The following is a 16,615-nucleotide window of genomic DNA, read 5'->3' as shown; positions in this document are numbered from 1 at the left end:
TTTACAAGTGTTTAGGACTGGGGAGCAAATGAACGAATTTTTATCGCCAGTTTTTTATTCTTACTTTTCCCTTCGCTCTTGGCCTATTATAACGAATTCTTTTTTTGGAAATTATTCTGCTCCAACCCAATTGTTGTTAGTTAACTAATTAGGTATATTGGTTTTCTTGGCGTTTTTCGCCCATTCATTTTAGTTTGTTCTTTGAATTGAAATTGTTCTGACTGGGTCAAAATTCGAAAACCCATTTAACATCAAGGTTTCAAATGTTTTTCCTTTTTCTAATTAATTTTTTTGGGCCATATGTGATGAGTTTCAAGAATACGCTTGTACTGATATAAATTTTGCTAATTTGTTGCTATTTTTGTTGACCATTAAAATCTTTAAATTGCTTCGCCAAAATATTATGAGCGCTTTCATGCTAGACCCAATAAACAGCAAAAAAAACTATTTTGATCTTAATTTATTCTTGTGGATTGTTACATGATCTCTTAAGCTGAAAAATAACCGTTAAAGTCAAGTTTGCACAAACACTTCAGTAAATTACCCTAAAAACAGCAACAATTAAAGTGAGACGCAAGACAGCTGGTGAACAGCTGTCAGATATTAATTCTTGATTCATTTTATCCTCTCCTTCTAATTTGACAAAAGCAAAATGACGCTTTTAATGATAAATCAATTCAAGTTACACCAAGTGCAAGTAATTAACGGGCGAGAAAGAGGTGATAGAGATTTTTTAAAAGAAACCTATTGTAGTAGGGGCTAGAAAAAGATTCATGCATGAAAATAAAGCATCATGACGCTTTTCCTGCTTTTCTTAAGGCGACTGGTACCGAGTATATCCTGTGTTGATTGCAGCTTACAAATATTAGTTCGAAGATCTTGATTTAAGCCGTCATAACAATCGTCACCCGTTGTTCTGATAGGATAAATTAAACGGAGAACTTAGAGGAATAAAAAAGTTTTCTTATAAACTTTTAGGAGAAATCGCTGCGAGAAAGGAGAAAAGTTAAGATAAAGATATTAACATTAACATTTCACGTCAACTTGTCTAAATAATGATTAATGTAAAGGTTAAAGTTTTAAAGCTGACAATTGTGTTCCAGATTATACTAATTGCAAAAAATCTTGATGTAAATTTGATTCAGATAATGCAGAAACCCCGAGAACAGCGCTTTGTTCACTACAGTTGTTTTTAAAAATTGTCCTTATTGAGAATTTTTTCCGGCAAAAATAAGTTTTTACTAAAAATTTTGGACCGAATAAACTCTTCTGTCTGCGCCATATCTCTTAAATTTGCATTATGATTTATATCTGATTGACAAATAGTCAAGATTGCTGCGTACCCGGATATATGATTTCTTTAGTGAATATCATTTTGCATGTGAGAATTTTTAAAAATTTGTCAAGGCGCGTTATCACTAATTTGTCTTCCCCAAGATTTTGGAAATTTTCAATAATACACAATTAACAAAAGTTTACATTTAAGAGTTCCCGGTATTTTAAGCTTTTGTTCGTGTCGGGACAAAACAGTCCCAGACAGAGTTTCCTCACAAAGTTAATTTTATATGGCAATATAGTCCTAAACTAAACAGTCTTCGACAACCACGTCAAAAACACATAGAAAAAGTCCCAGAATGATAAGGTCCCAGACATTTTACAGATAGTGAGTGAAACCATTAAAAAACAAAATTAACCTCATAATTAAGTTGATTGAAGCAAAGCAATTTGGCAAAATATTAAGAGTGGAAAAAATTAGTTATTAAGCACAGTGACGGGTTTTGTGTTAATTGAGAAGCATATAAAGGAGTGCCCCACGATAATTGGCGTCATCATAATGAGGCAAATTGTTACCATGGAATCTGTTCAGACAAAAACCAGAAGGTTTGTTTTTCATGATTATGGCTATATTGGAAACCGCCAACATACCGATGATGCATCTTCTTAATGGCTCTTTTGATTTATAAAATGCAATGGCACTATCAAGCCATGTTACGAAGAAGTCGAAGTGTCACAGTTCATTCCCGTTCACAAAAATAGGCAGATTTTAAGAAGACAAAAATTCGCTGGGCGTTGAAATGCAGACCAATCAGCCTGCACACGAAAAAATGGTGCTTTTCAAAAACCATATAAATAGAGAAACAGCGGCCAGCCTAACTTTCCGGCCGGGAGTTTTAGCCAAAAAAGAAAAACACAACACAAAAACAAAATCATACATAAATATGTGAGTTTGCGTCACTGAACGGATTTGAGAATCCAGAGATCTGAAAAATGGCACCTGACGTGAGAAAATCAAATATTTTGATTCAGTGCACCAAGATGATAAACCAATTTTTGTTTTACATTTCTGTCAGCAATTGATTTCCTAGAGCAATCATGTGATTGGTTCTGCGATGGAATATACTCAACAGTTCCAATTGTCTGCTATTAGGTCTACACTATTCAAACTTCGATTGACGGCGTGATAATGCCTCTCGTGTATGCTCTTCTACAGGATAAAAAAAGTATGATCTTTTGGAAAAAAATCACTTTTTATCTTAAAACAGCGTCAAAACGAGTAACAACCGGTCCAAATTTGCAGCTGGGAATGCTTTTCTTGAGAGTAATGAAAACATTCAGATTCTATTTTGATTCTTTCATCTTGATCAAAATGCGTGGAGACTTCTTGACAGATGTCTTTTTTATATTTCAAAAATTGCAGTAAAATTACTCAGAGGACTGTATAACAGTTTTTACCTACTTTGAAGACAATTACATGAGTTGAAATGATCCTATTCGTCAGAGGCAAAAAATGGAAGGGTATTGGGCACAAAAAGAATGGCTTTATACAAAAACTGATGGAGAAAGTCGAAGACAAACTACAAATTCATAAACAAACTTTGAGAAGATAACAAGTAGTCAGCAAGTAAGAAGGCCAAAAAAATAATACGCAAAAATTGATGCACCTTGTTTTTCCACAAGCAAAAGCATCGCAATCTGATTGATCTCTTGAGTGGCTGCAGGTCTACTATTAAAATTCAGAATGCGTTGTTTTTTGGGATTCATTATTTTATTTAATTCAGTTCTATCATTTTCGTTGAAACGGTGAGTTTGGAACTGAAGCTACAAGCGATCTGGTTAATGCAAAATGTCGATCGCAAACTAGTTTTTCTCTTTCGTTCTCTCACATCAATCCACGGCCGGTTTTTCCCCTATTTTAGCTTTTTCAAAATTTTTTGTTGTTCTTTTTAGCATTACGATCTGATTCACCCATTTTTTTTCATTTTTGCACCAATTCGTGTTCAAACCATGAAACTCGTAATGTACATCAAGGCACTAACATTTAGGCTGCGATGATTTTGCTTTTCGAATAGAAGAATTCTTTTAGGGTTAAAGCTGCGATTGATCTATTCGATTTATGCCAGGAACGCCTTGACCAGAATTGGTTTTTTTTGGGACTATGATGTCTATTTTTGCGGACTGTTTCGTCTGCGACGGTTTTGTCTTGAACTATTTTTGAATTTGGGATTTTTTTTTCTGGGTTTGGCTTTTCTTCTGGAACTGTTTTGTCTGGCGCTTTTATTTCTGCGCTCACCTTTTTTAAGTAATTCAAAACCAAACCATAGCAGAATGTGGCCATATAAATATCGACCCGGTGTAATGACGACATTGCGCCATTCTTAACAATTTTTTTCAAGATTTGGTAAGGTAAGCAGTGGCCGAGATTTTACTGAGCTCTGTCCACTCCTGCTGGAAAGCATTTCACTGGTGGAAAACTCTTACCTCAACTATTAATGATAATTGATGTAATTGTACATAAAAAAAATGAATTTCTACTCCCAAAAACCATAGGCTGCTAACTTATTTTTAATAAAGATTAACAAGGTGATTACAAGCTGTAATTAATGATTACAATGACGTAAGTAATTAATCAACAAAATCCAAGACTGACGTTCTCAGAAATTTAGGTTTATATGTTTTATATGAGGGCAGCATTTTTACACACCTTTCATAACCATCAAAGTATGATTTGAATTATTATGTATAATCTTGCAAGATGTTGCAAGATTCTTGAAAGATTAACATCCTGAGTTGACTAAGGACTACCTTGCGACAGAAAGCAAATGATTAATTTTTTCTTCATTTTTTATCAATAAGACGCCAATTTAAAACTTCGGTAGCTGTAAATTTAAAAATAACTTTTGTTTCTCATAAACATTTTATCTTCATGTCTTGTCTTTCCCGATTTTCATTGTATAAAAATTGTGCCAGTTAGTCACAATTTATTAATAAAAAATATGCTCATATTGATCTGGAAAATAAATGAGATTTGTTCTGTTTCAGGTACATATTCATAGAGCGCCCTTTCGCCTATTGCAAGATTGTGGAGCGATTCACACTTTTGTGGGTCACATTATTTCTAATTCTGCCATCCGCAACATTCGTCGCATTGTTCCATCTCTGCTTCTGTTTTGAAGTAGTCACACCCAACATATACATGCTTGTAGTTCTGGTTGCGTTTTTCTTGTGCTTCATGGCCACTGTATTGATGTATTCCTCCATATTCGCCACTGCGCGCCGCCATCATAAAAAGATGGCGACCGCCATGCACCAAGCTAGTAGTGCGGCCAGAAACAGCACACGAAGAAGGGTGAAAAGTAGTGGTAGTGTGACATCGTGTAAGAGTCCAGTTGATAAGAATCAAGTTCGAAGCAAAGAAGAAGCTTCAAATATTGATGGTATGGAAACAGCAGCAAATGGAAGTTGCAATGTCAAGCAAGACCTTCAGAAAGGATTCATGGTACGTCTCATCAGAAATATTCCTCGAATCTTTGTAGGTTGTTTCTTGTCGGGCAAGATAATACGGAAAATGTCGGTCAATCCGCTTCTTCGGCGCTTTTCGGCAGATTTCTTTTGTAACAAATGCGCCGGAGGAGCTGAAAATTAGAAAAAATAGGTTTTCGAAATTAGATTTTTATCTTGTTCTCTAAATTAGTTTCAGACATTTTCAGTCCAATTTTTTTAATCAAATTTTTAGATTAGTCTGACGAAAATTGAGCCAGAAACTGATCTTAACGTAGAAGCAAAAAAGAACACTAATTATCTAGAATTGGGCTTCATCTTGTGGCCAGAGGTTGCACAATGTTTAGGTGTTTGTCCTCTTTTATTGGAGACCGAGGGCTGTAAATTACAGATTTTTTTTTCATTTACAAATCGCTGTTATTAAACTAACCAATTTTAAGACCTGTCTTCTGCAATCAATCAATCTCCCGGACCTGACATATATTCTGTTTCATTAATGAATTAGAATTAATTAATTGTGTATTTTTAATGGGACGGCAGTAATACTTCTTCAGCGCACCCCATCTGTTCACGCTGATTAAAAAAAAGGGTCATTTTTAATGTAATTTGGCTGTTGTTTTTACGTTTTATACAACATGCAACTACTCTTTGAAATCCTTGTTCAGATGCACATTGAAAGTTGCCATTTTTACGAGTGCGAGTAAGGGCGCGTTGTTGGTGTATACTTACATTTGCTGACAGCGGGTCTAGGAAATGAATCCCTTCGGGAAAAAAAAACCACAGAAAAAAAAACCACGGAAAGAACCCCCCACAAAAAAAAACGTCAAGTGGGGGTTTGCTTCCTACATGAAATTAAGTGGTTTTTTCCGTGGGTTTTTTTTCCAAAACTGGCTGACTGCACAGGGATAACGGCTCTTCTTTCATCCTACAACAAAATTGCATTGTAAATGTGCTCTGTGCAAAGGTGCACACAATGTTTAACACTATATACCCTACTTTTTGTTTCAGGTACGGTTCGACAGTGCTCAGAGAAGAATCGTAGTCGGCTATGTGGTGATAGTCGGAGTGTTTTTCTTCTCACTCCTTCTCGTCACTCTCAGTGCGTTCTTGGAGGAATCTGATTGGCCACGAAATACAGTGATAACATTGAAGCGTCTAGCTGGTCTCTTGTTCACGGCTAATTCAGCATCAAATCCCTTCATTTATTATTTCACAAACAGAGAAGTAAGAAATTTTTCTTTAATTGCTCCTGAGAGAAGTTAATGTAGTTAATAGTCTTCCAAAGATAATTTGTGTTTTGTCGAGAAATGGTTTTTATTTTTGACTACAAATGACCGCTTTCTTTAGTTTTTTAATCGTAATATTAGAATTTTTTATACTTTTTGGACGTTCTGGTCTCATATAAATTTATATTTGTTTTTTTAATAGCCGCAAAACGATAGCTTGGGCTATTGTTGGCCTTCTCTTGGTTTTTAACGACTTGAAGAGGATTATTGCTTTTCTTGAAATCTTTTTTAACGGAAGTACTATTCTTTCAGACGGCGTTTTGACCTAATATCGAAAGAGAATAAAATTGCCATTTGAACCAGTTTCTTCTGAGTGAGAGAAGTTTCCTGATCATGCGCTTCGATCAGTGAATGAATTTTTGACTTTGAAAAGTGTTTTTTGACAGAATGCCGCATATAGATATCCATTTTTAGCACCTTTTTCGTCCAATTGGCCAAATTCTTTTTGTTATAATTGTTGTTTCGTAAAAATAGTTTTTAATAGGAGCTGTATTAATATGTAAAACACTGAAATTCACACCAGAGTGTTTTTGAGAGTCTACTAATGCGTTTTAAATTCTAAATGAGCTCATATTTCCCGACTACTTTATTAATTTCTGGCTTTTTTAAATTAATTTCTCCATTTTCGGATCTGCAAGAAGGCAAAATGTGGCATAGGGCAATGTGTGGCATTGCCATATGTGCATCTGGTAATTTATTTTTGATATTGCATGCATTGAAAGCCTCTTTATAACGTGCGGTCCTTTTGTTTTGTAGAATCCTACACATGCTTGCCTACACATTTTCTGTTTGTTTTTAGACACATGCACTAGAAAAAATGTCTTTTTGTGCACTGTCGGGGATCCTAATTTTCTTTTGTTAACAATTGAATAAATTTTGTGGCGTTAAGTATTTGAAATTCTGTAAAAAATTTTTCATAAGTGTAATTTTGAAAAAATGACAATTTTATTGCAAAATGTTTATTGTTTCAAATTTTGGACTATGTTCATACCTGTTAATCTAAAAAATACTATGGGTATCCAACTTTATGCTAAAAAAGGAAAAGTAATTGTATTCCTCATATCTTTTCAATTTGATTATAAACTTCAAAAAATCAAGATCATATGTTTTTGTTTCTGTTCTTTTTCTCTACATTCTTGCATGTATCTGTCTATAAATCTCCTGACACATAGTTTTAATTAGTTCTGCTTTTATCAGTTGTCGAAAAGATTAATTTTAGCCTTTTTCTTAGATTTTTTGTTTGCAATTGATTTCCTTTGACATAGTGCGGCACGGAAAGTTTGCTTCAAATGCCGTATTAACATTTTGCCAGTTCATTAGATTCTACGAATAGTATTGGGGTCTGAGTTTTGATATTGAACAATCCTTTGTCTGTATATTTCGTGTCTTTTGTCCTTTGGTCATCAATTTGAAAATTTCTTCAATTTTTTTGCAGTTTTTTATTCTTTTTGCAATTTTTGTCCCATTGTGTCGTTTTATGGAAGTTATTTGTAGATGTATTGAGGCTTCATAACTGTAGGTGTTTTTACTAAAAGGGATATAAAAAGTTTTACTAAAAAAGTTTTTCTTTTGCTAAAAAAGTTGTCTATTTCCATACAATTTGACAAAAAATTGAGAATCTTTACTCCATTTTTTCTATTTTTTTCTCTAAATTAGAGATTTTTGTGAGCTCATTAAGGCTTGGTTGATACTTCGTGGTTAAATTACTAGTTTTCATTGTTTAAAACAACAGTTTTTGTTTGTTTGTGGACTTGTATTACATTAAAAATAAATTGAATTTTCCTAATTTTTCAACTTAACTTTTTTTGGCAAATTTTCGATCTTCGACTTGAGACTGTTGTTTTCTCTGCATTGATGCTTTCTGCGAGGAGATGTTATTTATTTGAAAATCCGGTTTTTTCTGGGGATACGACTTCGAGTCGCTTCAGGAATTCTTCGGGCTATGTTTTTTTTATTTCGTCATTTTTGTAACAATCATATGAAGTAACAAGCACTTCTAATCTGGTTTTTTTGTTCTTTTGTTCCGGGCAATTTCAACCAATGTGCGCGCGCGACGTTTTTTCTCGTTCTTTATGGAATGAGTTTTTTTGTTCATTCGCCGCATGATCAAATTTTAGTCACACGTGACTTACCTCACTCTCATAAATGACTTCCTTCCTTTGAAATGGACTTTTCTTTACTTTAATTCAAGGAAATAAGGTCAAGTGAGTACTTGTCACTCTAATTAAACAATGTTTTAAAGCAGCTAAGAGAGGCATCAAAACTTATACAGATTCTGAATCAAAATGTAACACCTTATCTTCTAAATTATAGAGTAATTTCGCGGTCTGTCTTTTTTACTGTTTTTTTGAGTCCGCACATCTACCAAGCTATTGCGGCTATTTTCTCGCAATCTGCCCGCTAAAATTTCGTACTTTACTGAATGTAGTTTCCCGGTTAAAAATTTAGTTAGTTATTTGAAGCCTACTAATGAAAAAATTATGCGCATATTGACATTGTACTGATTTTTTGGAACGCTTGCAACGCATTTCACTTGGAAATGTTGTTATCCTCAACGCTTTCTCTATTTCATCTATTTGATCTTCTTTTTGAGAAGAAAAAAGGGATGAACTTTATGCTATCCCCACTTTTTTTGTTCAGACCAGTTTTTTTAAATATATATATATATATATATATATATATATATATATATATATATATATATAAGTTTGAATTTGCTTTTTTCCCACTAACATCATCACGTCTTCAGCAAAATCTTAAAATCACGAAAAAAGTAAATTTCTGAAAAATGGATAACTGTTCTTGAAAACCGCACTGAGATGAGCAATTTTTTTAATTCCTGTGGGTTTTGGGTAATTTTTTGTTCTTGTTGCCAGTTTTTGGGTTATTGTTCCGACCCCATCATATGGGGGGGAGGAACTATATACTCAAATGGGTTTTTTTTTGTTCAGTGAATTTTCGCCGATCGATATATTCATCGTAGAAACTTATGAGTGGTATCATTAAAAAGCCCGTCCAGCGTAGATTATAGAATTAAAAAGATTTTTTCGAAATTCATTTTTTACAGGGAGTTATCGAGCTCCAAAATTTTGTGATCATTCTGGCGTTTTTGTTCACTTTTACAGTTTTTTTTTCACTTTTCCGATAAAAGCATGTGTCATATCATTGAAAAGCCCTTTGAAATAGATTATATAAGTTTTTTTTGAAAAATCCCTGATCAGGTAATATATTTTTTTAGTTATCATATTGACATTTTCGTGGTGTCAAAGTGTATTTCTGATGTTGGTTTTAGATTTTCGGTTTTTGGATAGCAAATTACCGTGTAAAAATATTCACTGCGCCTAGGGTAGAATGATACCAATTTCGTAAAACCTTCGAAACAGAATAGATTCAAAAATTTCTAATTTCTGTCTGGAAAAGGCAAAAACAAAATTTTTGGTTTTTGCCAGTTAAGGTTATTAAAAAATTATTAAAAGGCTTTAGCAAGTTAAATTTAAAAAAGTTATGTCACCCTGATTTGGGGTTTTTGAACAATAAAGTTCGAAAACACCAAATCAGATTGACAAAACCTTTCTAAATTTAAATTTCAAGAACTAGCAGATTTGGATCTAGTCTATCCCCCACCAAAGTGGGTATCTATTTTTACGCCGCCCCACGCCTACGTGCTGTTGTTTTGCACAGTGATACGCTGCATCAGGACTCTTGAATTGTAAATGGTAGTAATGAAAAAAAGATAGGGGGCGGCGGAGCAGAACAGATCCCATAATTTTTTCCCCTTGTCTAAAAAACAGGGGTCTTCCAATTATAGGACCCCCCCCCACCTCAACTTAGTGGTCAGATAACCTATAGCCCCCCCCCAGTCATAGTAATTATACAATAATGGGGGCTAAAATTTCATGGGGGATATAATGGGAAAGACCGAAATATAGATCTGCACAACTTTAGTTCATATGTAGTTGAAACCTATTCAATAAATGGTCTTTCACATTATAACCCCCTGCAATTATAGCTCCCCATTATGGTATATTTACCATGACTGGGGGTTATAAGTTATATAACCACTAAACTGGGGGGGGGGGTTATAATGGGTAAGACCCCATTATTGAGCCTGTTTCAACTAAAAATTTATAAAAAAATGTGTCGGTCTATCTTTTAGATATGGGGGGAGAATTATGGGATCTATTTCCCCCGCCCTCCGTACCTTGTTTCTTATTACTACGTTTTACAATTCATGTGTTGTGATGCAGAGTATTACTGTGCAAAACATTAGCATGTAGGCGTGGGGTGGCGTAAAAGTTACGGGTCGTTCCCATTATAGACCCCCCATGAAATTTTAGCCCCCATTATGGTATAATTACCATGATGGGGGCTATAGGTTATCTGACAACTAAGCTGGTGGGGGCTATATTGGGAAAGACCCAAAGTTACATACCCACTTTGCGGGGGGGGGATAGATTGGTTCCAAAACTGATGGTTGCAATAATAGCTTTGACCTCATTCTGATGGTGATAAATAAAATGGGAGTAAATTGTATTGTGTTTGCAGAAATCAAACGTGCGTTCAAATCATCAAAAAAGTTGTGATTTTTGGCAGAGTTGTTTTGCTGCTGATGATTTCGCGCCAAGTCAAAAATTGCAGCGACAAAGAATTTTTTGCTCATCTCAATCTATAGAAGTCAACAGAAGTTATATTGTTGGGAAAAAAGTCGGTGTCCCCAAAGTACTAAATATCATCCCCCCCCCAAAAAAAAACATACATACACAAAAACACACACATACCCAAACACACACACACACACACACACACACAATCATGTATGCGTGGAGGGCGTTCGAAGTGGTTGGGGGGGGGTCGGAACATAATGTGCTGTGCACATTATCACGATTCGCCTTGTCTTGCTATTTAAATTAATTTTCTTTTGACATAGATAATCTCTTGAGAACAACGGTTCCAACTCCCTATGAAAAACCATTCATGCCTCAACTTCAAAAATAAGCTTGCATGTAATAGTGTTACATTATTTTTATTTAATTTGCTTATTTTGATATCGGTTTTAGAAAATTAAAATGTTTAAAGCTTGGACGAAATTTGAAACAGGGAGGACAGGGACACTTTTGTAAAAGTATCATCCTGGATTCAATAACTTCCAATTTCTATGTTTTATTGTTCTGTCTATGTTTAAGTTTTTTTTCTGTTCATTGACTGTTAATCAGTTGTGATTTTTAAAGAGAGTTTTAATCTTATATAACTAGTCGGCTCTAGAGTTCTTAAAAAGGTTTTTTTAAAGTTAGACCACCAAATTGTGAATTTTCACTTTTCTTGAAGTTTATTGCAATGCATGTTCAACAGAAAGAATACTCATAGATTTTGAAATTTTAATTCTTACGGGTTCACAATTAGTTAAAAATGTGGCATTTTTTTTTTGCTCAATTTACCTTCTATTGTTTTACAAATGCATTAAAAAACTGAAAATTTTTTAATAGAAATGTATCTTTAACCACGGTCCATTGTTTCATGCCAAATAAAATAAATGTGTTTGGAACAATTGGTCTTCAATTGACAGTTTAAAACTGATCAATTTTTTATAGAAATTCGTTAGAAACCAAAAATTACTACTAAGTCATTATTATTTCAACAAAGTTTGTTTTGGAAAATTTCTGCTTTTTATTCTATTGCGTTCTTTGCTTTGCCAGACGATACCGGATGGTTATCTTGTAAGATCTTGTAAGATTCTTACAAAATGACTGTTTTTTTTTTCAAGATGTGGGTTATCTCGCAAAACAACCACTCAATTCGGGCTAGGGTTATAGTAATTTTCTTATTTTTGAGGTAAGTTAAAATTTTACTACTTTATTATTTTTCAAACTCCAACGGGTGGGAAGAGAGGTGCTTGCCTAGCGGAGGGTGTTGAACCAAACCGAATTCAAATTGTTTGTTTTCAGTATCGTGATGGGTTCTGCAGTATGATTGGATGCGACAAAACCACAGGTAAATAGATTTTCAATTATTAATGATTGGTGTAATCTAACCAAACAATTCAGCAAATTTAGCTACCTAATTTAGTGACAAATTTTACGTTGGAAAGACAAAAATAACTAATAGTTTCCTCTAATGATTGTAATTTTTACTTGTCTCGAAGGACAGCCGACCCAATTTAAGATAAATGGAAATAACCCCCTCCTCCCCCCCCTCCCCCACCTTCCTCTTCTCTGCCTCTCATTTTCGTTATTTTGTTTTCCTTCAGAGCTTTTGTAATTTTTTTGTTAAAATTGGGAGCCTTTAGTCTGAGACAAAAATCTGTTTCCTTTTCCCGTTTTTTTTTGATACAATAAAGGTCACGCATAATGAATTTATTTTTTAGTTTCTATTTTAGAAACCTTGTCAATCAACGCGTTTTTCCATCTCTTTTTTCACCATTTTAAATGAATAGACGGTGGCGGCGCCGTGGGTTTTAGTACATGAAAATTGCCTTTTACATTTATTTAAACGTTCCTAATTATCTATGCATGGCAGAACGGTAAGAAGGAAATCAAAATTTCCTGAAAAGAAAACAAATTAAACTGCGAAAAAGAGATTTCAAGAGACAGAATTCTTTTATAGTGACTTGTATGTGACAAACTCCAACATTTTAATTGATAGAGAGTAAACTCCAACTTGATAGAGAGTAAATATAATTAAAAAATTGCTTTGAATATGAATTAAATTCAGAGCAAAAAATGGTGATGAAAGTTTGGCGCTTCAGCTAGCCTGCACCACCATCTATATATTATGTTTATCTAAATAGGCATATACAATTTATGCCAAAGATGTAAACATAGAAGAAACAGGTTTTTATTAATAGCAAAAACGATATCCATTTTTGTCTACGCCAGATACATAAATAACTAGAAAACTTCCATAATTGTGACCAATTTGAGCTATTTTATCGCAATGATTTGAAAAAACGAAGATGTTTGATATTTTTTTTTAGTTTTCAGTATAATTTTTGTAATCGAACTTCTGACGGATATTTCTTTGTATCACAGGTGAATTTGCATGATAGTTAACTTGATTTCAGGTTGATTTGTTTTAGTCAATTCGTACCTAGAAGCTGTCTCATTTTAACTACTGTAATTTAAATTGCCTTATCAAACGTACTATTTTGAAACTTGAGGATTGTTCCATCATTCTGAAAATCAAACGCCTAAACTGCATTTGATAGATTTTTATTATCTAAACAAAAAACGATACCATGAAACTACTAGGACTGGATATGAAAAACTGTATAAAAACGGTAGCGAAAACACTCGGGGAAACATTGAAAACAGTTAACTCAAATTCGATCTAATGCGTGAGCAAGAAAAATCCTATCGAGAAAAAGAATTTCTGCAAAGAGACTCTATTCTTCTTTTTTCTAAAACGTCATAATGCCACCCGATTTTTTCTTCAGCTTCGTTTTTCACTCTCCCGCTCGAACCCCTTCCCCTCCACCTCTTTTGTAATTATCTTGGTCAGCGCATATCCACTTCCGGCCTAGAATTTCAACCTTTGCATACACGCACTCATAAACACACATTGTCTTTGTGTTTGCGTTTGTTTGTGCGTCTGGTTTTGTGTTTGTTATTTTCTGTATGTCCGTATGTGTCCTGTCTTCATCTGTCTGCGATTGTATGTGTGTGTTTGTGTTTGTGTGTGTTGTGTTTATTTGTGTGTGTTTGTGTGTGTTTGTGTGTGTTTTAGTGTTCGTCTAACTGTTTGTGTTTGTGTCTTTGTTTGTGTGTGTGTGTCTGTCTGTGTTTGTGTGTGTGTGTGTCTGCTGTCTTGTCTGTCTTTGTGGGTGTTTGTCTTTGTATATATGTGTGTTTGTGTGGGTGTTTCTCTCTCTTTCTCAGTGTGTGTGTGTGTGTTTGTGTGGGTGTTTCTCTCTCTCTCTCTCTGTGTGTGTGTGTGCATTTGTGTGTATGTTTGTGTTTGTGTTTTTGTGTGTTTGTGTGTGTGTGTGTCTGTGTTTGTGTGCGTGTCTGTCTGTGTTTGTGTGTGTGTGTGTGTCTGTGTTTGTGTGTGTTTGTGTTTGTATATGTGTGTGTTCCTCTCTCTCTCTCTGTGGGTTTGTGTGTGTGTGTCTGTGTTTGTGTGTTTGTTTGTGTGTGTGTGTCTGTCTGTGTTTGCGTGTGTTTGTATTTGTGTGTGTGTGTGTTTGTGTGGGTGTTTCTCTCTCTCTCTCTCTGTATATGTGTGTATGGGTTTTGGGTGCGTGTCTTTCTGTGTTTGTGTGTATGTCTGTCTATGTATGTGTGTGTTTGTGCATGTGTTGGTGTGAGTGTTTCTGTTGTGTATATGTGTTTGTGTTTGTGTGTGTGTGCTTATTTGTAACTGTGTGTGTGTGTTTGTGCATGTCTGTGTTCGTGTGTGTGTGTGTTTGTGTGTTTTCTGTGTTTGTGTGTGTGTGTCTGTGTTTGTGTGTGTGTGTTTTGTGTTTCTGTCTGTGTGTGTTTGTGGGTTTATGTGTTTCTGTTTTTGTGTGTGTGTGTCTGTGTTTGTGTGTGTTTGTCTTTGTGTGTGTGTTTGTGTGTGTATGTATGTGTGTGTGTGAGTGGGTTTGTTTGTTTGTGTTTGTGTGTTTATTTGTAATTGTGTGTGTGTGTGTGTTTGTGTGTGTGTTTGTTTTTCTCTGTGTGTGTGCGAGTGTGTGTGTGTTTGTGTTTCTCTGTGTGTGTGTGTTTCTGTGTTTGTGTGTGTTTGTGCATGTGTTTGTGTGAGTGTTTCTGTTGTGTATATGTGTGTGTTTGTGTGTGTGTGCGTTTATTTGTAAGTGTGTGTGGGTGTGTTTGTGTATGTCTGTGTTCGTGTGTGTTTGTGTGTGTTTGTGTGTGTGTGTGTTTGTGTGTTTTTGTGTTTGTGTGTGTGTCTGTGTTTGTGTGTGTGTGTTTGTGTTTCTGTCTGTGTGTGTGTGTGGGTTCATGTGTTTCTGTTTTTTGTGTGTCTGTGTCTGTTTTTGTGTGTGTGTGTGTTTGTGTTTGTGTGTGTGTTTGTGTGTGTATGTATGTGTGTGTGTGTGTGTGTTTGTGTTTCTCTGTGTGTGTGTGTTTCTGTGTTTGTGTGTGTTTGTGCATGTGTTTGTGTGAGTGTTTCTGTTGTGTATATGTGTGTGTGTTTGTGTGTGTGTGCGTTTATTTGTAAGTGTGTGTGGGTGTGTTTGTGTATGTCTGTGTTCGTGTGTGTTTGTGTGTGTTTGTGTGTGTGTTTTGTGTGTTTTTGTGTTTGTGTGTGTGTCTGTGTTTGTGTGTGTGTGTTTGTGTTTCTGTCTGTGTGTGTGTGTGGGGTTCATGTGTTTCTGTTTTTGTGTGTCTGTGTCTGTGTTTGTGTGTGTGTGTTTGTGTTTGTGTGTGTGTTTGTGTGTGTATGTATGTGTGTGTGTGTGTGTGTGTGTTTGTGTATGTCTGTGTATGTCCTGTGTTTGTGTGTGTTTGTGTGTTTCTGTGTTTGTGTGTGTGTCTGTGTTTGTGTGTGTGTTTGTGTTTCTCTGTGTGTGTGAGTTTCTGTGTTTGTGTGTGTGCGTGTCTGTGTTTGTGTGTGTTTGTGTTTGTGTGTGTGTGTGTGTGTGTGTGTGTGTGTGTGTGTGTGTGTGTGTGTGTGTGTGTGTGGATGTTTATTTTTTTTGTTTGGGTTGTGTGTGAAAAAAAAACATCAATTGAAGTATTGCCTTTTTAATTATTAAATTTTACTGATAGAATAATTAATATTCGTCAAATTGTACGTTGTTTTGCAGCAGATCAACCTAAGGGTGAGGTATTTGTTGTTTCTCTAGTATAATGCAAAGCAGTTGAAAACATGAAAAAAGTGTATCAATTTAGTGGTTTGAGTAGTGCCATCATGTTATTTTGCATGGAATCAAAATTTCACTCTGAAATTTTCTGGTATGTTAGTTTTTCTTCGAAACAAGTAAATAAGTATATAACTAAAAGGTTAAAGAGACGTGAAACAAAGTATGTATTACCTACAGACACCATTTCATCAGTCCAGCATTCATTAATGTCATTTTACATATCATGTGTTTAAATATGTACATAAATATTTAATTATGTTCTCTTAAAATTGTACATAAGATAATTGACTGTGACGGATGTGACTGGAAACACAAAAAAATTAGTTAGACACATGAAAAATTACATAGTAATTTTCATAATTTTGTGTGACTCATACAAGGATTCCCGAGACTAAACCCATAAAAATCACGTAAAATTTAAGAGCGTTTGATTCCAAAAATTGGTATCTTATTGGTTTTTAACTTTACCCAAATAGTTCTAATATGAACAACGGAACAAAGAAACGGTGTGATTGGTCATTTTGTAATTCAAGAGTTGAGTCAGAATTGTATATTGAAGAACTGTATGAATACCCCCCCCCCCCCCCGTAAATTATGAATATTGCTATTGATAAGTTTACATCATATACTGTGTATACTGTTATTTATAAATTGAAATTTGTAATGAATAGCCCCCACATCTTCACCTCTTATTAGCCCATACAAACTGCTGTCTGTCCACAACTAGCATTAGTTTGTTTACACA

At 34.8% G+C, this 16,615-nt stretch overlaps 2 protein-coding genes across 3 annotated transcripts in view; both read left to right on the top strand.

Annotated features, from left to right (window-relative positions):
- The window catches only part of LOC142337409 (anaphase-promoting complex subunit 10-like), a 273,473-nt gene that overhangs the window by 144,224 nt on the left and 112,634 nt on the right, over positions 1 to 16,615 (top strand). The window lies entirely within an intron of this gene.
- The window catches only part of LOC142337408 (uncharacterized), a 130,451-nt gene that overhangs the window by 72,333 nt on the left and 41,503 nt on the right, over positions 1 to 16,615 (top strand). Inside the window, exons 5-6 of the mRNA XM_075386583.1 lie at positions 4,321 to 4,777; positions 5,788 to 6,003. Coding sequence (XP_075242698.1) covers positions 4,321 to 4,777; positions 5,788 to 6,003 — 673 coding nt within the window. The remainder of the gene's footprint in view (positions 1 to 4,320; positions 4,778 to 5,787; positions 6,004 to 16,615) is intronic.

This window comes from Convolutriloba macropyga, chromosome 4, assembly GCF_964194025.1.
Source record: "Convolutriloba macropyga chromosome 4, txConMacr16.3, whole genome shotgun sequence".
Lineage (NCBI taxonomy): Eukaryota > Metazoa > Xenacoelomorpha > Acoela > Convolutidae > Convolutriloba > Convolutriloba macropyga.
This window is presented reverse-complemented; position numbering and strand designations above follow the sequence as displayed.